We start from the raw sequence: 21,370 nt of genomic DNA on the forward strand, positions 1-21,370 counted from the left end.
AGAATGAATCGTATATCTTGCCCACAATGTTATGAATCTTTATGTTTACTTGTATTTTAATAAGTTTTATGCTCTTTATATATGTATACATATGAAACAATATATACAATATATATATATGCAAACATATGTATGTATGTATGTATTTAAAAGCCAATAATTTATTTTTTGTTACCTGTTGGAAACGATTCCGCGCAAAATAGTAAAGTTAAAAAACAAAACACACAAAAAAGAAATCATGAGATCAAGTTGAACAACTCTCTCATTTATGAAGAATATGACTTTAGATGGAATTTTTCTGAATTAAAGAAACACAACAAAATGTACAATATAATCATAATGCATAAATACACAAAATTTAAATAAAGAACAAAAAATAAGTAAACATTTGTTTTTCTATATGTAACTCTCAACTCTAGCAGTGGCTAACAGAATGTTAAAATCAGGGCCGCCACACACACACACACACACTGTACAGTAAACACACCCCCAACTGCACCAGCAGCGCCAAAGCAACACAGAGAACCAGAGAGCGAAAGTGGAGAGAGAGAGAGCTAGTTTTGCTCTCTCGTTGTCATGACGACGCGTCGCCTGCATCAGACGATTGCGGTTGTTTTTTTACTCATACGAGTTCAGTCATAGTTGTTCTTTTAGGCAGTGTTGTTGTAAATTAAGAGACCAGACTTGAATTTACAGTTAGTTGCATTTACGAGTGTACACGCAAATAAAACGGAAACAATCTGTAAATATTTAGCACTTGGCTAATAAGCGCATGAACAACAACTGTTGACAACAAGTCAAGCCAAATGCGTTCCAGACAATTAAGATAAGAAGGCCAGATGAACTAGCAGATAAAAAGCCAAATCATGCAAAGCTTCCACTAACAAAAGCCCAAACAAAGAGTGAAAACTTTGTGAGAGACATTTCTAGTTAAAGACTTCATTTACATTTCCAGTCCGCAGCGCGCCGGTTGTGTCTCATTATTCGGCTCCCCTTCCGCGCCCAAATGTGTGTGTAACTGTGTGTGTGGCTTAACGTTGGCCCTATATTGGTGTGAGCGTATCTGTGTCAAATGCACTCTAGTGCATTTTCAATCTTTGGAATTTCAATCGGCTTAGAAAGTGACCCAAGCCGTACAATCAATAACTTAAGCGTGCTAAATACTGGTTATTCCCGCCGCGTCACGAGAAAAGCCGGGACTGTGAACTTTACAGAGGATTGCAAACAAGTAAGTTCTGTTCTTAGAACTCAAAGTCATTCAATCATACAGTTTAATTAACAATGTTTCACGACAGTTGCACAGTCGTACACTTAAAGAATATTTGCTTCATAAATTAAATACTTAATACTTAAGATCGTATCGATAACATATATAAAGTGAGTTCACAATTATTATGCACATTATAGCATTTCATACTCTCTCAATGCTAGTTTTTATAGCTTCAATTAAATGGCAATTATATTCAATTGAAGGTGCTGCAAGAGCTGCTGCCTTCGGATCCATATGGATCCATCGACACATTCTCTATATCAATTGTGAAGGCACGCAAGCTATAAACATTCATCAAATTGCATATAATATGTGCAGATTTTCCAGGTATTCTGTTGTGCATAATAACGGTAATTGTGTTGTCGAGAATCTGTGTGTCCATCTCGTGTATATCCCATATCGGCCTTTCATAACAAATAAACAAACTGTGTGAACAGCAATTTTATTTATTTAGCAATTAGTAAGTGCATTAATTGCTAATCTCTGTGATTAAGATGACTGCGCATAGTAAACAATTTTTGTTGAGTATTTTTTATAATGACAAGAAAACAGGGCTGCAATTCATTAAAATTGGTCATTTTGGACAAACGCTGTTTGAACCTATTTTAAATGTTTATCTGGTATTCAAAGTTCAGAGCCTGCGAGGTGTTATTTTTCAATGTGATTATTTGCTTTGTAGTCTCACCTATCAATTTCACGGTCTGATTTGCATGTTCTGAAAAGAGCGAGGTGGGGGGATCAAGTGTATAAATATGTTTGAATTATTGCCGCTTATTACTTAACTCAAATTGACTGCAAGTTGATTACAGCATCAATTTTACAATTCGCTTTTGAATAAAATATACATTTATATAATTTATACAAATTTAAGCTAATTTATCATCTGGATATATTTATGGCCGGCGTGATATGTACATATGAGTATGTTCGCTTACTATAGCCCCAAAGATACAAATATTTACATTTGGCTTTTATCTTGGCATACATTTCAAAATGTAATCAATGCGTATGGGCCGGGCCAAGAAATTTTCATGAACTGTTAACAATAAGCGTAAACAACTTTTATGATTGTCGCTAGCTTTCAGTTCGCAATGGGGTTCAAAGAGCAATGTTTATAAACAAAGTAATCTGTATTTTTATTTATTTTATTTGCACGCAAGCGCGAAAGAGAGAGAGTGAGAGAAAAGGAAGATCAAGCTTGTTTCGGTTTATACCGTTAAAGCTTGTCACGCAATCACCTGCAAAAAGAGCTTTCGCAAGCTCAAGCACTGCACAGTGGGTACAATAATTCTTCCGTATGAGGCCAGCTGTTTAAACGACTTGCCCTTTGTGCCCCTTGTTTGCACAATAAAGAGTGCTTAACATATTTTTGAAACAGCTGTCTACATACAATTGCTAAGAAAAATAAAAAAATTGATCTTCCAAACATAAAGTTAAAGTGAGATGCGGTAAGTCCAATATCAAATAATTAAAATATGTAGTATAAAGAAATAGGCGCTAAGCAGTTATAAAAGTGCATGGTACCAATAATTTGAATACATTTTTATGGTACTTGAGTTCTTTTTCGAGTGTACTCAAGTGCTCTAGAATTAACCGCAAGTGCTTTGATTACAACTTTTATAGACTGACATGCTCTTTGCTTAACCCTTTGTCGACCCTTTGTTGTCTCCAAGTATGTGTATATCTTTTCTAAAATTGTAAAAAAAAACAAAAGGTTTTTTCGATACATTACGTATACGTATTTTTTGCGAATACGTATTTATTGCGTATACGTATTTATTATAAAAGTATACTATTTAGACAGAATGGTAAGCTGAAATACTTTTCAAGTCTCCCGAATTTTATTCGTTCCCAAAAGGGTTAAGGAAATTATTAAATGCGCGCAAAACAATTAAACACAGAGCGCAGAGCTCTCTGCTTCTTTCTCTCTCTCTTTTCCTCTCTTGTTTGCTGTTTATCTCTCTACTGCCCAAGCGTTGCGCGAGCTTTCGAGCTGTGTCTGTGCTTTTGAAAGTTTCAGTGATTTACAGTTTTAAAGATCACTTGGCGGCGAGCAGTTAACGCTGTGCTGCGATTAAATTTTGTACTTAATTCATAATCAATATAATTAAACTGAAGCTAAAATGAAGTGAGCACAGAGTGCATACAAAAGTTACAGCTTAAACGTAATGAAACTTGCCACTGATTAAGTCAAAGCTAAAGTTAAAACCAAACGACAAAGCGACGGAGGGAGAGCGAGAGAGTGCAAAAGCCACAACGAAACGACTAAAAAAGGTGTAAAGCGAAGAAACACGTTTTTCATGTGTATGTGTGCGTGTGTGTGTGAGTGTGTATGCGTGTGTGTGAATTCAAAAGACAATAACAAAGCACAAAAAAATAACAAATAAATTAAATTATTGCCAGAAACAGAAAACGCAAACAAATACTCACACATATACACATACATATACATACAAATATTGATCAGCTCAGTTGCTTGACGTTTCGTCATCAACTGAAACTGAAGCTGCGATCTCGGAAGCGTGTCCAATTGCAACGCTTGCCAACAACAATAGAACAACATGGAACGCTCGCATAGCTGCAGCAATTTTGTGGGGCCAGCTGAGTCCACTGAGACAACGACTGCAGCTTCAGTAGCAGCTAATTGCAACTCGAGCGAAAATTTGGCCGCAAACTTTCCACCCAACAAGCCGCTGCGGAAGCGACGGAAGCTGCAGCGTCAACAGTCCATTATATTGGATGATGTTGCCGATCCTCCAATCTCAAATGAGCCCCTGCGCCTGTCCCACTGCGAATGCTCCTTTGACGTCCAACTGGAGCAGCATGACGATTGCCGCTGCCGTCTGCGTCACGAGGAGTCTTTCGACTCAGCGCCGGGGGAGCAACTGAGTCCGCAGTCCATACGGCTACAGCGTTTTAGCACGCTGCTCCTACGTGATAGCTCCGTATCCATGCAATCCGATTCGAGCCGTTACTCAAGCGTAGATAGTTTGTTGGAGTCACGAAAACCGGATCCCGAGGCAATACTCATCAATCTTGGCTTTGGGTCAGCGGGCACTGATGATCTGCTGTCGCGCATACCAAAGCGCTTTCTTAAGCCCTCCATGGTACCTGGCATTGATACGGATGCGTTTGTAAAGCGACTGCAGCTGGCCAGATCGCTGGCCGACTCCAGCGCTTTGGGCTATCGAGGCTTAACGTCCAGCTCGGATCAGCCGCCCTCGAGCATTGTGGCGAAAATTATGGAACGCTTCGAGGTGAACAATCAACGTAAGAACTCGATGGGTCATATTGCTCATACGATACGTTGAACGCGTTGATCGTTAATTACTTGAAAGTATTTTCCATATTCCATACACTATTATTATTATTATTATTATTACTGTTGTTTTGTGATGTTTATCTTGTCCATTAGATGTTATTTGTGCCGCGTACTTAGCTTTTATACAAACGTAGATACATAATTAGCTATAAGCAAAATGCATTAGTTGTAAGCTTACTAAGCATCTCCCAAATAAAAGGTTTTTCCTGTCATGTGTGTTGCCTTAAACTTCTATATTTATCTTGAATACCTTATTGTCTAAGCCTTGTGCACTGATGTCTTCAATTTAAAATTAGCAACAAGCGTCATAGACTGCAAACAATATGTCAACAACAAAATATATGAAAACAGAGACAACAAAAAAACCCAAAGCAAACAAATTTATTTGCCTTATGAACTACAAACAAACATATAAAAGTGTTATTTAGATACTTTAACAGAGGCTAGGCACTGAGCGTTGTTGTCGATTTTTCTGCAAAAGCAACAGCAACAGCAAAAACAAAAGACCTTCCTCGGTTTCTTAAGGATTATAGCTTATTGATTTTAATTGGCTTTAATTGTTGTGTATGTATGTATGAATTTAGACATTGCTTCGTTGTCTCTCAATCTTCATCACGATCAATATGAGTGCGAGACGCAAAAGGTTCCGCATGCCAGTCTTAAAATGTGACTTTTACTAAAAAAATATATATATATATATGTATATACATGCATTTATTTTCATTTGATTTCTAAGCAAACAGGGCGTCATATGCAAAAGCACAAACCTGATAAGGTGCTGATAACAAATTCTACATATTTTGTTGTAACACCTTGAAAGCCAACAAAGAGACGAAAAAACCTCCAAGCAGCAAAACTATTTATTATTAATATTATACAAATCAATTCACAGCAAAAATTCAACTTCTATGCATAAAATATACACACAAGTATATTCGCATATATGTATATCCACGTACAAGTATATATACAAACATATAGTATAAGTTTTTGATTGGACTCTGCTTCAATTTGTTGTAAGCGAAGGCCAAGCGAACGGCACTAAGCCACTGAAGTTCAAGGTGGGCAGTCGGCCAGCCAGAATTTCTAACAGCAACAACAATAGTAATTTCTTGTAGAAAATTAAAATGTGTGTCATTGAAAATAATTAAATAAAAAGTGTCGTAGGCGTTTGATTAATGGCATCATTAGAATTTCATACATGCTATTTTTATAGAATGCATTATCTGCTTACACACACACACACACTGTTGAAATTCAAAGTGCGCGCGCATATATTTCTAGAGCTGCCACCTAACTGCAAGCACTCGTTCTCTCATTTTTCAACACTTGCCTGAAATGCAACTCTGCGTTTTCTTTCCATTTTTTGTAGCCCTAGTGAGTGTGCAACTCTGAACTTCAGCTTTTCTCGCTCGCACTCATTGCAGTCGTACTCTTCGCATTGCTTGTTGCGCCTTTTTTTATTTTGTTGTTGTTTTGTTTTAATTTTGTGCGGGTGCGGACGTTTTTTCGCTGTGTCGCAATTTGTACTTAATTATTGATTTAAGCATGTAACTTGTAAACTGTGCAACTGCTGCAAAACTATTATTTGCTTGTCATCGACGTACTTAATCTACAATTGTATTTCATAAACTCTTTGTGTTTCGTGTTTTTGTTTTCGAATGCTTTGTATACTTAATTCTTGCAAAATGGGTTCCAAAACGTACGTAGCTGCCGTCAACATTCGCCTTCAGAGCTCAAGATGTCTGTATGGACCACATCAAGTTCAGTTGGTACTGGCCTAGAGACTTTAACGCCCAGTTCAACTAATCAACAGCAGGCGACTCCAACAGGAACTCGTTCCTTAAACAGTGGACTGTTGCACACTCAACGACAAACCGGCAGCAACTTAAACTTAAGCACCTTTGTGCCCCACACGTTTGCCCCGCAGAATTCTGTTAAGGTAAGCTCAAGTTCAAACTTCACATCTCTCTCCTCACACTTCAATTCATCACTCTGCTTTCAACTCACATACTTCCACCTACACTCCACTACACTCTGGGAAAGTTTAAAGCTTTGAAGCCGCACTGGCGCGTCTTACCAATTAAATTGGAGAGCGAAAGCGCTGCTTTGAGTCACGCCCAGGGCACGCTCACAAAAATAAAGCTCGATCAGCGTATGAGGAAATGCTTCTGATGCAAATGAGCTTTGCTTCTCGACAAGTTAAATATAAATGATTGTGGAAAGGCTGCACTTGCATATAAAATTAGTTCAATTATATTCCTTATGCCCAAAGCCTGTGACTTGCACGAGTCGATGTCGCCCAGCGCTAGCCTTCATTGTTTCACTCTCCCCGGTAGCCTTCAACTTGACCTCCGTTTCAAGTTTATCCAGATCGCACACATGTGCATGTACATTCGATTGATTTCGCTATACCTGCCGAGAAATGATTGTAAGTAATTTGTGTTGTTTTTTTGTAAAATGAAATGCGATCTTATGGCTGACGTCATGTGCGTATTTGATTCTCGAATTTATTTTGTGCAAACAGCACGATTCGTTCTATGTGCACACGCACACACCCTTTGAAATTTTATCGTCTGTGTTTGCATACGATAACACCGACAAAATAGAACTATGTGCCTAATTGGCCTCGTTCTTATAGCGTTCCAATTATTCATTGTAACGAAAGTTCTTTTGCAGTTAGGGCGTGTCCACATATAACAATAACCCATGGTTGCCAATTATTTTAAAACAATGAAATTAATGATAACAACAGCAGCCGCAAGAGCCGCTTCATTGCGGTCGATTGATAAGGAATTAGTGAGCTTAGCCTTATTAGACAATAATATTATGTAAATGTAGTATATATGTACAAACAGTTTTGGTCAAAGTGTTAAATGCGTAGATCGCCCTTTTTTGCATTGATTATAGTCATGGTCATAGGTCAATGGGTTGTGCGCTCAGTCGGTGAGGCAGATACAGTTTCACTATCAGCGGCAGCTCGAGTTCCAGCTTCAGCTTCAGTTCCAACTGCAGAAATGATACCAGTGACAGGTCGCCCGAGCTACACAATTCAGATTCATACATTTGCGGTGTCAGTGCGTGCGTTGGGTGCGCGAAGGGGTCATGGGGATTATCATTACTGCTCTGGCGTAATGATCACCTCCAGCTGGGTGCTAACTGCGGCCCATTGTATCTCGGCAGTAGTGAGAACCGCTCATTATGCGGCGATGGATGAAGAGGATATTGTTGTTGTCGTGGGTACCAATCGCCTTGTGCCCTCCAAGCCGCCTTTGCGCAACGCAATGTTGGTGAAAAAATTATATATGCATGAGAACTACAATCGCAAGCAATTGAGCGATCTGGCCTTGATCCATTTAAGGGGAGTCATCATCCCTGGCATACCTCTGTCGCGTAGTGTGCGCCTGCCTACAATGGCGTTGCAAAAATACCAGAACTGCAAGACAATTGGCTGGGGACGTCAGCATCCGGTGAGTGTATGAAACTGATGCATTGCCACACATCTACAACTACAACCACTTGCCACAGCATGCTGACTATGCCAACGAGATGCTGCAGCAGGATGTTTACGCCGATCCAGAGATTGACGCCACTGGCCACATACGTGTGTTGCCGGCTTACGAAAACCAAAGCTTATTTTTAATGGACACTGGTGCGCCGCTCTTCTGCAACCAAGTGCTGTACGGCATTGCTAGAGGCATCAGCGAAAAGGAGTACAACTCTCAGCTACGCATATATACGGGAGTCTATGAGCATTTGGATTGGCTGCTGGTGACGATGCGGAACAATGCTCCAACTGTTGTTGCCTTGGTTAGGCTGAGTCTCAGTCTCAATCTCTGTCTACTGTTTATATTGGACGCGGGTTGAGTGTCTGCCCGTCGCTGTACGGGCCACAATGGGTTAAGTGGGAAACGCAAATTGAATCAGCAGCAGTTCAGGGTTAAGGCCCCGTAAAATTGATGAATGGCGCGCGGACAGGTAGCTGTGTGATCGAACGCCAAGTGGCAATAGCTCTCGCTCCCTCGCTCTTTCTCTCGCTCTCACTTTTGTACTCACTAGTCGCTAGTCGCTAGTCGCTTGTTTTTGATTTCTCCGTCTGCCCGTCTAACTGTCTGTCGGCCTGCCTGTAATTTGTTTCCTTTTTGTTTTGTCTAGTTGGCATTTGTAATTTCTATTCGATTTGTCTTTTGTTATATGCCTTATTATTGTTCTTGTTGTTATTGTTGTCATCGCAGGCCGCCGTCGCTGCCAACGTCGCTGCTGCTGCTGCTGCTGCTGCTACTGTTGCTGCTGCTGCTGATTTGATTGTCGAATTTGAATAACACGCGCACCATCATCATCGTCGTCGTCAGTTTAGCAGCCAACGTCAACGTCGTCGCATCGTTTCTCGTATCAGTTAGTTATTAACTAAACGTTTAGCACCACCCCCACGCCACGCCCACAACGAGGTGGCCAGAGCGCAAATAACGTGAGAGAGATAGACAGAGAGAGTGCAAGTGCAAGACGGTATTGAGTAAGGCTTCTCTAAGGCGCTAGAGCTAGAGCAAGCGAATGCTCTTGCTGTTGCTGTTGGCTGAATTGGTTAAGATTGCAAGGGGAAGGCGCCTAAAATGCTGCAGCTAATCGAATTATCACTTATCGTTCTTCATGGCATACAAATTGATTGAATAAACACATTATACTTGCTGAATTGCGTGCACAATGCACAGTTTATAAGCTATAAAATATTTATAAATAAAAAGTAAATATTTAAATACGCTAAAAGTGCGAGCGAGCGAGCAAGTCGGGCAAGCTGGCGAGTGAGAGAGGAAATATAATTTGCCAACAAGTTCACAATTAAAATCAAGTGCACAGCTATAAAATTGTCGTATATGCGTATGTGTCTCTCTCTCTCTGTGTGTGTGTGTGTGTGATTATTGCTGATCAATTGTCATGTGGTAATATAACAAACCAAATGCCAATACTAGTGCAAAATAAGAAAGCACAAAGCCAGCCAACTGAAACGAGCTTTTGTCTTGTCGCGAGCGGAGTGGAGAGTGGAGAGTGGAGCACAGCTCAAGTGGATTCTCAATAGAACTGAGCGTTGAATTGCTCACTCAAATTTCAGAGAGCGAGAGAGCGATAAGGGAAGAGCGCGCACAGCCGGCTTTTAAATTTGCTTTCATAGTTCAAACTTTCGACATCAATTTTAAAAATTTAAATTTAGAGTTTGTATTCAATATACAGCAATATATATGTATTTATATATATATATGTGTGTATGTGTAACTGATAAACATAATGAGCATACGCAGCTTATGAACTAAAAGAGACTGCGGAAGAGAGACGGAGAGTGAAATTTGGCAAGGCGAACGATCAAAAGAAATACAAAGCACATGCTCGCTCATGAATGTGAGGTGCCGCTAAAGCCGCCGCGTCGCCAAAAGTTGCCACAACAAGAACAACAACAACAACGACAACGACAACAAAAGCATCAGCAGCATCTACTCGAGCAGGAGCAACAACAATTATTACCAGATTCTCTGCCTCGGAGCAAACCAAACATGTATTCGAATCTACGCTACGCCCGCACCAATCTCAGCCACAGCAGTCTGCTGCTCAGTCAGCACCAGCAAAGCTCATTCGATGGCAGCAGCGCTCCCGCGTCCGCATGCACGGAGCGCACGGAGAGCAGCGAGACGCTTGATTCGCATTTAACACGCGAACGTGATAGGGATAGGGAAAGGGAGCGCTTACCATTGACACTGCCATCCGGGCGTATTGTGCCCACTGCTGTTGCTACGACAAATAGACGCTATGCCTTGGCAAGCGCTCTACATGCGACTGCCAAGTTGGCCGCCAGTGTTGATCCCTTTGCAGCGGCAGCAACCGCTGCTGCCACACCGATTCAACAGCAACAGCAAATGCATTCGCCTCTCAGTCGTCATATCCATTCGGGTGGAAGCAGCTTTGTTGGTTCGTCGCGCCATCTCAACTATAGCAATTTGCCATTAAATTCGCTGCATTCGCGTTCGCCGCCCGCATCATCGCTACCGCTGCCGTTGCCGCTTCCATTGCCTTTACCAGTGGTAGGAGCTTCAACTTCCATACCACAGACACAAACTCAAACTCAAACTCAACCTCAAACTCAAATACAGACACATACACAAAAATCATCCTCATCATCCAGTGCATATTATCCATATAAATTGCGCACCTACGAACAACATCAATTCTCTCGATTTCAGTCACACCACCGTCGAACCGCCCGCAGCAGCATGTCGCAATCTGGCGAGGATCTACACTCGCCCACTTACCTCTCGTGGCGCAAGCTGCAGCTGAGCCGTGCCAAACTAAAGGCTTCCAGCAAGACATCGGCCCTGCTCTCGGGCTTTGCCATGGTGAGTATAGAGTTGCAACTGAACAAAACCCATTAGGTTAGCATTGCCCCCACACATACAATGAGTGTCACATGGCTAAGAAGAAGGCGAGGTTAATCGCATAAATTGTTTGACTATATATGATATATACATGTACCACATATATGCGACGGCAGCAGTTGCCAAAATACGAAACAAGAATTGGGCTAATAATATACATAATTATATACAAATGTATATATGTATGTGCATATAATAAAAGGGGGCATTGGCGTCCCAGCTAGACAACACTAGACAAACATAACTATGTGCATACGTGTAAGTGTCTGTAGCAATCAAAATAAATATGTTTATTGATATACTTAATATTATTTACCATCTCTAGCATCAAGTTATCAATATCTAACTGTAAACTAGATAGATAGTTTGATAGCTCCACGCATATTATTTACTCACGTTGCATATTTACTATATCTGTGGCATTTACAGGTCGCTATGGTGGAGGTGCAGCTGGATAAGGACACCGAAGTACCTCCTGGCATGCTAGTGGCCTTTGCCATTTGTACCACATTGCTGGTGGCAGTCCATATGCTGGCCCTCATGATAAGCACCTGCATACTGCCCAACATTGAGACAGTCTGCAATCTGCACAGCATCTCGTTGGTGCATGAGTCGCCGCACGAGCGCCTCCATTGGTATATTGAGACGGCATGGGCGTTTTCGACGCTGCTCGGACTCATACTGTTTCTGGTGGAGATAGCGATACTGTGCTGGGTGAAGTTTTACGACTTGAGCACGACGGCCGCGTGGTCAGCGGTTGTGGTGCTGATACCCGTTATGATTATCTTCCTTGCCTTTGCCGTTCACTTTTATCGCTCGCTGGTGACGCACAAATACGAGGTGACTGTATCCGGCATACGTGAACTGGAAATGCTTAAGGAGCAGATGGAGCAGGAGCACATGGAGGTACAAAACAATGCGCGAAACAATGGATTCAACTATAGTGCCTCTGGCGATATTGTTTAAGCCAAATGTATATTGCCCTCTTCTCAATGCAACTCGTAAAGCAAAAAGACACAGCGGCCCGTGGCCCCCGCTAACCTTCTTCCCCGATTGCCTTTGGGGGCCGGACATAAATCGTTAGACTAAACCACTTGTTTGTGAATTATTGTAGTAAATGCCAATTGTGATACGCATAACGCAATATACATATAACTATTAACTATGAATATACATAAATACATATTTTTTACTACTTTATATACGATCAGTGTTTGAGATCAAGCCGATTAAATATATAAGCCACAAATATTTATTTGTGTAAGAGAATTAAAGTTATAATCTATGCAATAATTAAACACACTGAAAGACAAACAGAGACTCTAATTTTTGTATAAACACAATCTGGCAGTTAATGCGCTAATGTAAGTATACAAATATATTCCCCTAATAATTCTGTGCCTATTGCTTCTTAAATTAGTCTATCTTGTATTAAGGTCTTTTGAATTCTTAAATTTCAATAATCGCCCACATCGTAGGAGCTATCCAAAATGAGGATTTAATGCGTTTGGCTCCTAGAATTTGTGTCTAGCTGTTGCACATTGACTACCCATTCCTAGTCGACTGACAAGAACTCGACCAATACGCTTTTGTTCTAACAGTGAAGACGAATTTTTTGGCATATACTTTATAAGGCTGGGAGAATGTAAACATAAACAAACGTTGGTCAAACTCAGTTTTGCTTATCTAATCGATGCGCTGAACTGATAAGCAATCTGGCTAAGAGCATAAGGTGCGAGCGCTTACTCATTGCGGTGCAATCAGTGTGATTACGCATTTCGCCAGCGACGGAGAGCATTGAAGTTAAATCGCACGCGGATAGTTATATTTAAGAGTTTGAAATGGGCGTGGAAGTGGGACATGCTGCCGATCCGCCAGCACATATCCTTGGCTATGCGATACGCAGCCGCACGCGAATCTATGTGTCCTATGTGTTGCCCAGTTGCTTGGGCTTATTACTCTACTTGCTGCAAACCTCCACCGATTTAGCCTTGAGCTATCAGCACTTTCGTCAATTAAAGCCAGCTTATGGGGCAGGTACTTTGATATTGTTATTACTGCCAGCGCTGTTTAGCTTTTTGCTGATCATGAGCTCCAAGCAACAGCGCAGCCATGAAGGTTGCGCCTTGGCCCTGATGCAACTGCTCTGCTTTCCGTGCCTGGTGGTGTATCGTTACAGCAAGCGTTTGTTTTGGGCCATTGAGGCACTTTTCCATACCGACAGTGATAAGGAGCGCATGCAGTGCTTGGCCAAAGCCACAGAGACATCCAGCATTGAGCTCTACCTTTTGCTGCAGGCATATGTGCAGGCGGCACCACAAATTATTCTACAGATGTATTATATGCTACAGCAGGATATCTTTCGCAGCTATGAGACAAGTGGGTACAGCCAAATCTAAAATGGAATGAAATTGCAATTACAATGGATTGCAATTATAGTAATATGCATGTCTGTCTTACAGCCGCCTTGCAAGGCATGTGTCTGATCTGGTCAGCCATTGATTTAGCCACCATCACCACCAGCTATCATCGTATGGAAAGTCAGCGTTGCGTCGGGCGTCATTATCCTTGGGCTACACCAGCGCAGGTGCAGCTACAGCGCAATCGCTTGGAGCAGAACGAGCGACTATGTTGTGAGGCCAAGCGTCGCAAGCGCGAGTCCGAGCGCACAATTGCCACCAGTTTTCCGCAGTCGGAACAGATTATGGCCAACTTCCATGCACGACACGTCGCCGACGAGCCACGTACGCATGATATGCTAGTGCGCGGATATGATGAAGTGGATAACGATGCTTTGGAGACGCTGGAAACACAGGCATTGATGCATAGACCGCGGCTTGCCACAGACAACGCCACCGATGATGACAAGTTACACATTGTAAAGCCCAAATTGCGGCTGCAGCCGCAGGCGATGAGCAAACTGGATGACATTGAAGTGCTTGACACTGTGCCTGAGACACCAGCGCCACCCCCGCCGCCATCTACAGCGCCAGCAGCGCTGCCAGCGCATATCAATGTTGTGACACCAGAACTGCGACGCACCATGTCAGATAACCGCCACAGTCGTCTTGTAACGCGTCCACTCTCGCAGCTGGAGACATTTAAGGATATGCTGTTGGTCAATGCACAGCTGTACATTAAGGAGCATGTTCCACGTCCACCAAAATTACTTATGACACGCGTCGCCGAGAACGAACAGCCGACAGAGGAGCGCACGCCTTTGATATCGTCCACTGAGTCACCCATGACGCCCCAGGATGTGGTGGACTTTTACTTTCCGCGGGCTACGAAGCTTGTGAATGGTATCGAGCAGGACGACTTTGCAGGTCGCACTGTTGCCTTCTTTGGCTGGATTTCCTTCATCATTATGCGCATGCTCTCGCTGGCAATGTTCTGCGTTTTCTATCCACGTGCCTTCTTTATCATTGTTGGCGTCCACTATGCAATAATGTTGGCTGCATTGGCGCTCGAGACGCGTTGCTGCTGTAGCTGGTCAAACCGTCTGTTCTATCTGCTGCTAGCCTACATTTACATATTTGTGCTGCTCGAGTTTCGGGTCTGCTTCAAACGCATAAGTGTGTGGTACGGCTGGTATCTAGTGCTGGTACTGACGGAGAATATAAGCATGACCAGTATTTGGTATGCCAACGAGCAGTTCGGCTCTTGGTGGTTTGGGTTCATCTGGGAATGGATTGTCTATAGCGGCGTGCTTTTCCTGGCCACTATGGTGGTTTACTACTGCATACTGCGTCCCAGGCAAGTGTCGTTGATTGTGGAGGATGAATCAACGTTACCCGCACCCGCAACCGAACCCGGACCGGCAGTTGCCTAGCAACGTTTCCATTTGGTTTCCTCGCAACGTAGCAGGCGTTGTTAATTGTCATTCTCATCAGCTCCAGTTCACAACAGTCTCATCATAACTGTAATAAATTATTTACGTTATTTTTAATTCTCAAAAAAATGAATAATAGCTCAAATATAAGAGGACGAGGGTTTTGTCCAAGCGATTTGTCCGAGACCCAGCGTAGTTTTGGACCGCCCTACAAGCATAAGCAGCCAAGTAAGTCCAATCAACTTGCTATTTACTGTTATGATTCACGCCCACATTTTACTTTCAGTCACGCGAGCCAATCGCATGGAGCAATTTCTCTGGCAGGAAATCTTTGCTGAGTACAATCGTCAGAACTCCATGCCGGAGGTCTGGGAGCCCAATCAAACTGAATATTTTGAAGAGTTCTGTAAGGATGTGCCCCCGGAGGATGCAGACCGCAAGGAGGTGGCCATTAATAAGCATCCCCTTTATTGCACCACGGCCATAACGGTTTGGAATCCCGATGGCGATGCCACCAGAACTTTTAAAAAGATTTATAGCATGACTGGGCCTAGGGAGCAGTGCAGCGAAAAGTTTGCACCCTAAGCCAATTTTTAAGCAGTATGTAATTATGCCATTACGTTTTAAGTTAGTTTTGCAAAATTCCATGCACGACTCAAAGTTATAAATAAGAAAATAAAATAGGCAGGCCAGCTGGTTTAAATAGTATCGATACTTAGTTACTGTAGATAATACGTGCATGATTCCGATACAACGGTAGTGTGGTAACCCTGTCGCTGACGTGTCTGTAAAAAATATCGAAGTAAAGACAGGCGTGCAGTCCATTAAAATACTTTTTATTTAATTTCCTATAGCAATTAAGCTGCGTTAATCAAGCGCTATAGAAACTAGAAGAATGTTTAAATTTGGTAAGTTTAAATAGATAGTAGAAGAAAGTCTTAAAAATCAGTAACTGCAGTTGTGCGGTCAGTAAACGCCGGCTAAAAAGTGATGCTATCTCGCTCTATGACAGCACCGAAGTCTGCTGGCGTCGCTGCCGCTACCGCTGATGTTGGGCGCAGTTGTCCAAATTAATATACAAATATAAAGGTTTTTGTGCTCTGTTTTAAAGGCTTGGCGGTGCTTTGCTTGCTCAGCGTTTCAGTGGCGACGTGGGGCGCGCGCACCGTGGACAGTCATCTGGGTACAAAAGATCTCTCGCGTCTTCAAAAAGTGTTTGTCGACGGACTAAGCTCCAACGATCTGCAGGCCGTCTATTATGCCAGCCTGAATATTGAAACCACGGATGCTGCGACGAAGGAAAACCTGTGCAAAAAAATTCAAACACTGCATGAGGAGTCCAAGCTAAATGTATGTATGCAAGTCACCCTATTACCAGCTTATTAAATTATTGTTGTCTCGTAGAACTTTGAAAAGGATTACTATCTGGTTGGCGCTAACAGGAATCTGCGCTGCTCGACTAAGCTGCCAGAAGCGTTGCTTTCGAAGATCTACAAGTCAGTCGATTTGGAGCTGGGCAGCGCGCAGGAAATCTATTACCGTTTGGCCACGCACAAGACGCTCGGCGTGCAGGTCAATGAAGCAAATCAGGCCAAGTTAGTAAAACGTCTTCAGGAACTGTTGAAGAAAGACGACACGCTTAGTGGCTTAGGATATGCCTTCCATGTAGCTACAGAACTTGGCGCCAGCGGCAGCTTTATTACCAATCGTATTGAGGATGCTGTAGTCCAGGCTGACGAGGTAGATGGCAAGATGCTGCAGTTTGAGGGCGGTCTCAGCATTACCGCACTGCTGCTAAATGGTGTTTTTAGCGTTGCCAAGGCCTACAACAAGCCAACACCTGTTACCGCTGATCAGGCAGTAAAGTTTTCAAACTATTTGTTGAGTCGTCGCTCAGTGCAGACCGCCAAGGGCGCTCATGTGCTCATCGAGGCGCTGAAGACAATTGCAGCCAATGCTAACGTGGCGCCCATCTGTATACAACTGATTGGCAATGGGCAGTTGGAGCCACAGTCGCCCACACTGAACGTGGCCGTGTTGGACTTACTCGGCAAGCCACTCTCGCCGGCTGTCAAGAGTTTAAACGCCAAGGTAGTGTTGAAACAAAATAATGTAGTATTAGCGGAGAAGGTGCAGCTGCTGTCGAAATCGTCCGACAAGACCACTTATGTGGCCGATCTAAGCAGCCTGAAGCCGACGCGCGGCATCTATCAAGCAGAGATCACTGCCGATGGCGGTTACACACAAAAGCTGCAATTCAAGTTGCTGGGTCGCGTCAAAGTTCAAGGTTTGGAGCTCGGCATTGCCGAATCGGATTCGAGCGCTGCAATGCGCAAACAAAGCGTTACTTATCCCAGCAAGCTGAAGGACGAGCTCACCGCAGACAGCACACAAAAGCTACTGCTTAAGGCAGTGCTTGTAGACGAGAGTAGCAGCAAGCCAATCAAGGTGCATCAGGCCTTTGTGCGCCTACAGAACAAACAAAACGATAAGGAGATAATTTTCGTTGCCGAGCAGGATAGCAGTAAGGCTTACAAATTTGACATGGATGTGGGCAATCAAGGCAAGAACTTTGACTATGAAAGCGGCGTATATAATGTTTATCTTACTGTGGGCGATGCCTCGCTTTCCAACAGCTTTGATTGGCTGCTGGCTGAAGTGCAGCTTAAGTTCAATCAGGATCAGGGTAAGCTGACAAAGGAACATCTTAAATTAAATAACTATAAAATAAACGTTTTTCTAGTTGGCAAGCCCGGTACGAAACGTGGCCCACTGCCTGAGATAGTGCATCAGTTCCGTGTACCCGACAAGCGTCCGCCACGAATTGTTTCGGACGTCTTCACTGGACTCTGCATTACACCACTCGTGCTGCTCTTTGTCTTCTGGGGTAAATTGGGCATTAATGTTTCCAATCTATCGCTGTCGCCCAGCACGATTGGTTTCCATTTGGGCTTTGGTGGTATACTAGCCTTATTCTTTGTGTTTTGGCTACAACTAAGCATGTTCCAAACGCTGCGTCTGCTCGTACCCATCGCAATATTCACATTCCTGTGTGGCAATCGTGTCCTACGACGCCTCTACACCCAGCGCAATGGAAAGAATTCGGCAGGCACGTCGTAAGCATTGCACACAACATATTGCGAGCGATAAATACCACACTATAAATAAGAAAAACTTTAATAAAGCATTTAGTGTAAGCTTTAAAACAAACATTAGTATTGCTTCAACGGATTAAATTATACATAAGCATAAAAAATACAAGTATTACAAGTGGTATATACAAAGACATAAGAATCGATTTACAAATGCGCTTTCATGAAAGGCTTCAGGTATTTATGGAATGAGGCATTCACTGGCTCCTTGTTGAGTGGATTTTTCTGAGCCGACTCGAAGATGTGCTCATAAACGTTGCCATCATAGGCGCCTAGGGCGGAGGCCAAAACCCGATCATGCAAGTCAAAGCTATCTACCAATGCTACGGCATTCGGGCGTAGGCGTTCCAGACAGCGCTGCAGGCGCACCTCAAGCTTGGTAACATCTTCATCCGTCAGGTTGATGAACTTTATATGAGATAAGTTATTTTCAAAATCCAAAATAAAATGTCATTGGCTAACTCACGCGCAAGAAATCGCCAATGCGATTAAGGCAGGCGTCCACCAGATAGAGCTCTAGCACTACCATCAGCACATCTGCCAACGCAGGAGAGACTTGCTTGCACATAGCCAACAGCTCCGTATATGCAGATTGTGCCAGAAAAGCTCGTCCATGCAACTGAAATTTAAAATTAGATAGATTGCTCTGCAATTAAATGAGTCAAAAATTCGTACCTCTGCAGCTGAGGTAAGAAACACTCCACTTAAACTGGCTGCCATCTCGGTGCTGTGGCCCTGCTGACGACGCTGATCCACTTGTTCATAAGCCACGCGCACTTTGCTGTAATTGTCAAGTTTTCAATTCAAGAGTTCCACTTTAAATAATATGGCACTTCAAACACTCACTTGGCGGCAACGAACTGGAATGCCTTGACTATGCACTCTAATGACCCATCGAAGTTGACAAAATCTTGCAGCTTAAGTGCCTCGTTTATGTAGGCCACAGTGGGAACCAGCTGCTCACCGGTTAGTGCATGCCCGTAAACTTTAACCAGATAGCGCGCGGTCTGCAGCAGCATCACTGTATTCTCACCCTCATAGGTGCAAATGGCCGTGGTGGTGCCATAGATAGTTGGAAAGTTGGAGCAGTCCATGTAGCCATGACCACCGCATGATAGACGACAGGTCTCGACGCCAGCAGCGGCGTCGGCGCTACAGAGGGCTTTCAGGCAACACGCATTGGCGTGCATCTCGGGCAGACGCTCCAGATTGCCCTGCTCAATCTCGCCGGACAACACATTGTATAAATTCCAAAAGCTATCGCCGGTAGCCTTGAATACTATAGCTTTGGCAATCTGTGGGAAAAGCTTCAGCTGCTGTGTGGTGTGGTCCATAATCTGAGGCTCGCGTTGATTGGGATCAATGGGACTCTGGCGGCGCACCGCCGAGTAGCGTGTGGCAATTGTTGATGCCTTGGCCAAGGCCGTTGCCGTATCACGGATAATCGCACAGCGAACAAACATCATTGTGCCATATGTGAGAACATTGTTCTTAGGAGCCACATAAGTGCCATCGGGTAGCACCTGTTGGTTCTTCATCAGCATGTTGTTGAGCGGTATGCGCACATTTTTCAATCCTAGATAGCCATTGTTGACGCCCTTCATGCCTAGCTTGGTACCGATGTCGCCTATATCAATGCCGGCCAAAGGCTCATGTGTGTCCGAGTGACGCAGCTGCACAATAAACGGCGCCAAACCACGAAACTCTCCCTTTGTATACAACTGTGCAACAACCACTGCATGATTAGCCGTGTGTCCCACTGCAAAAGCCAAATTTAAGTGTCGTATATTAATATAGTGTCGTATATATATATTGGCTAAGAGCACTTACATCCGCCTGGCCACCATTTGTAGGCAGTGAGCGTGGGCGTGTTGAGCACAAACTCCTGTGTCTTTGCATCGTAGTCCGCACGCGTCTCTAAGCCACGCAGAAAAGTGCCGTGGCCCAATTCGGTTTGCGCATAGGTGCCTATAATCTCGCAGTCCCAGGCCTTGCTTAGCCACTCCACCTGCTGCTCAATAGTGCCCTGGAGAACAATCAAAAAACACATTAGGCAATAGTTTGAAACGATTAAAAATATAAAACTTGCTTGGCCCATAATAGTTGGCAAAAACATAACGTAGTGCAGCGCCAGAGGATTGCCTTCCTTCAATATAGCTGAGCCCAAGGATCCACCAAGCAGTGCACTGTCGTAAGCCACATGAAATTAGTTGGAGCAGATAATGTTTTTGCTTTGAACTTACTTGTAGGTATTGACACCATCCTCGCCATCGGCACGTAGCTTGCGTATCTTCTCACCAACGATGCAGGCCTTGCGCACGCTGTTCTCATACAGTTCCTTGTGCGAAAAATAGGAAATGGGCTGTGGATCTTCAAGCTCTGGATCGTCCAGTAGCAGTTTCTCTGCAAGTTCAAAACAATTGTTGAGCAAACTAGATTTTCGATTTCAATGGACTTTAAGCGAGCGATTAAAGCAAAGCTGATACATAAAAACCAGTCACATATGCACATAGTTTGCCTATAAATTGCTTAACGACTGTTTAAATCAACAAATGAGCAAAGTTCATTTGCTATTAACTGGGGGTGAAAGATCATTGCGTGTGAATGAACAAGAATCGAAAAATCACTGATAAGCACACAGTAGCTAAACAAGTTCAAGCATAACAAGTACAACTGTTATCTCGATTATTTATAATATTTTACTATAAACGCAAGTACAAATAGTATTTATGCTTAGTCATGGTGCTGTTGCAATTACTATTGTGCAAGCTTCAAAAACCAGTTAATAAATAATATTACTCTTTGTCTGTGCAAGAGGGAGCAAGTGCGAGCCAGAGAGCACAGAGAGAACGAAATAGATCTTATTATGTTTTTACAACTTACCCAGAATTTTCTTTTCCTTGTAGAGCTGTTCACCACCCGACCACAAAATAGTAAACTCCTTTGGGTCAAAGGTGGCAGTATTTCTCTCTTTCTCAATATCTGGATTCATTCCGGGCATCTTCTCTAAGCTCAATTCGCGTTTGCGTCCGTCTTTGTCGAATGGCGAGCGTGTACTAACTAAACCTTTTGTATGTTAGTTAAACAAACATTTGTAAGAATGTTGAGATTGGCCATCAACTCTTATCGGCAAGTTCAGGCTGCACTGAACTTTAAACATATGTACGAGGTTTGAAATTATTTTATAATCGACAGTACTTGTATTTAAATAAGATTTCACTTATCTCAAATGCCTATATTTAATCGTGCTGTTTAGTTTGTTTTGTTTTTGTTGTCTCTCTGATGGTCAGCTGTTCGCCAGAGCTGCCACGACAAATGTATTCTGGTGGCGTTGCCAGATATTTATTAATTGAGGTGGGAATATTTAAAATCTTG

The 21,370-nt window shown here is 43.0% G+C and overlaps 7 protein-coding genes across 9 annotated transcripts; 6 read left to right on the forward strand and 1 right to left on the reverse strand.

Annotated features, from left to right (window-relative positions):
• The first annotated feature begins 3,676 nt into the window (after positions 1-3,676).
• On the forward strand, positions 3,677-4,820 carry LOC108596235. The gene has a single exon (XM_017981774.1). The coding sequence runs from the start codon at positions 3,832-3,834 to the stop codon at positions 4,579-4,581; it is 750 nt and encodes a 249-aa protein (XP_017837263.1). The 5' UTR covers positions 3,677-3,831; the 3' UTR covers positions 4,582-4,820.
• Positions 4,821-7,436: 2,616 nt separating this feature from the next.
• On the forward strand, positions 7,437-8,459 carry LOC108594901 (trypsin-3). Its single transcript, XM_017980039.1, has 2 exons — positions 7,437-8,062; positions 8,121-8,459. Exons 1-2 carry the CDS (start codon positions 7,469-7,471, stop codon positions 8,457-8,459), a joined length of 933 nt encoding a protein of 310 aa, XP_017835528.1. The 5' UTR covers positions 7,437-7,468.
• A 1,353-nt stretch (positions 8,460-9,812) lies between these two features.
• LOC108596233 (calcium release-activated calcium channel protein 1) lies at positions 9,813-12,252 on the forward strand. Of its 2 annotated transcripts, XM_017981773.2 has the most exons (3): positions 9,815-10,660; positions 10,820-10,972; positions 11,441-12,249. In XM_017981773.2, exons 1-3 carry the CDS (start codon positions 9,968-9,970, stop codon positions 11,975-11,977), a joined length of 1,383 nt encoding a protein of 460 aa, XP_017837262.1. In that variant the 5' UTR covers positions 9,815-9,967; the 3' UTR covers positions 11,978-12,249. The 2 variants fall into 2 exon arrangements, with proteins under 2 accessions (XP_017837261.1, XP_017837262.1); XM_017981772.2 differs by having other exon boundaries at positions 9,813-10,972; positions 11,441-12,252.
• A 100-nt stretch (positions 12,253-12,352) lies between these two features.
• On the forward strand, positions 12,353-14,940 carry LOC108596232. 2 transcript variants are annotated; one of them, XM_017981770.2, is made up of 2 exons: positions 12,353-13,390; positions 13,474-14,940. In XM_017981770.2, exons 1-2 carry the CDS (start codon positions 12,853-12,855, stop codon positions 14,841-14,843), a joined length of 1,908 nt encoding a protein of 635 aa, XP_017837259.1. In that variant the 5' UTR covers positions 12,353-12,852; the 3' UTR covers positions 14,844-14,940. The 2 variants fall into 2 exon arrangements, with proteins under 2 accessions (XP_017837259.1, XP_017837260.1); XM_017981771.2 differs by having other exon boundaries at positions 13,351-13,390; positions 13,451-14,940.
• LOC108596236 lies at positions 14,896-15,556 on the forward strand. The gene is made up of 2 exons (XM_017981775.2): positions 14,896-15,071; positions 15,130-15,556. Exons 1-2 carry the CDS (start codon positions 14,972-14,974, stop codon positions 15,426-15,428), a joined length of 399 nt encoding a protein of 132 aa, XP_017837264.1. The 5' UTR covers positions 14,896-14,971; the 3' UTR covers positions 15,429-15,556.
• Positions 15,557-15,634: 78 nt separating this feature from the next.
• On the forward strand, positions 15,635-18,066 carry LOC108596231 (dolichyl-diphosphooligosaccharide--protein glycosyltransferase subunit 2). Its single transcript, XM_017981769.2, has 4 exons — positions 15,635-15,751; positions 15,955-16,193; positions 16,248-17,529; positions 17,587-18,066. The coding sequence occupies exons 1-4, from the start codon at positions 15,739-15,741 to the stop codon at positions 17,961-17,963; spliced, it is 1,911 nt and encodes a 636-aa protein (XP_017837258.1). The 5' UTR covers positions 15,635-15,738; the 3' UTR covers positions 17,964-18,066.
• Positions 18,043-21,186, reverse strand: LOC108596230 (probable peroxisomal acyl-coenzyme A oxidase 1). Its single transcript, XM_017981768.1, has 8 exons — positions 20,879-21,186; positions 20,239-20,398; positions 20,085-20,181; positions 19,826-20,021; positions 18,842-19,754; positions 18,671-18,776; positions 18,462-18,614; positions 18,043-18,403 (listed from the first exon to the last, which is right to left on the reverse strand). Exons 1-8 carry the CDS (start codon positions 20,994-20,996, stop codon positions 18,143-18,145), a joined length of 2,004 nt encoding a protein of 667 aa, XP_017837257.1. The 5' UTR covers positions 20,997-21,186; the 3' UTR covers positions 18,043-18,142.
• Positions 21,187-21,370: the final 184 nt, after the last annotated feature.

Source organism: Drosophila busckii, chromosome 2R (assembly GCF_011750605.1).
Source record: "Drosophila busckii strain San Diego stock center, stock number 13000-0081.31 chromosome 2R, ASM1175060v1, whole genome shotgun sequence".
Classification (NCBI taxonomy): Eukaryota; Metazoa; Arthropoda; class Insecta; order Diptera; family Drosophilidae; genus Drosophila; species Drosophila busckii.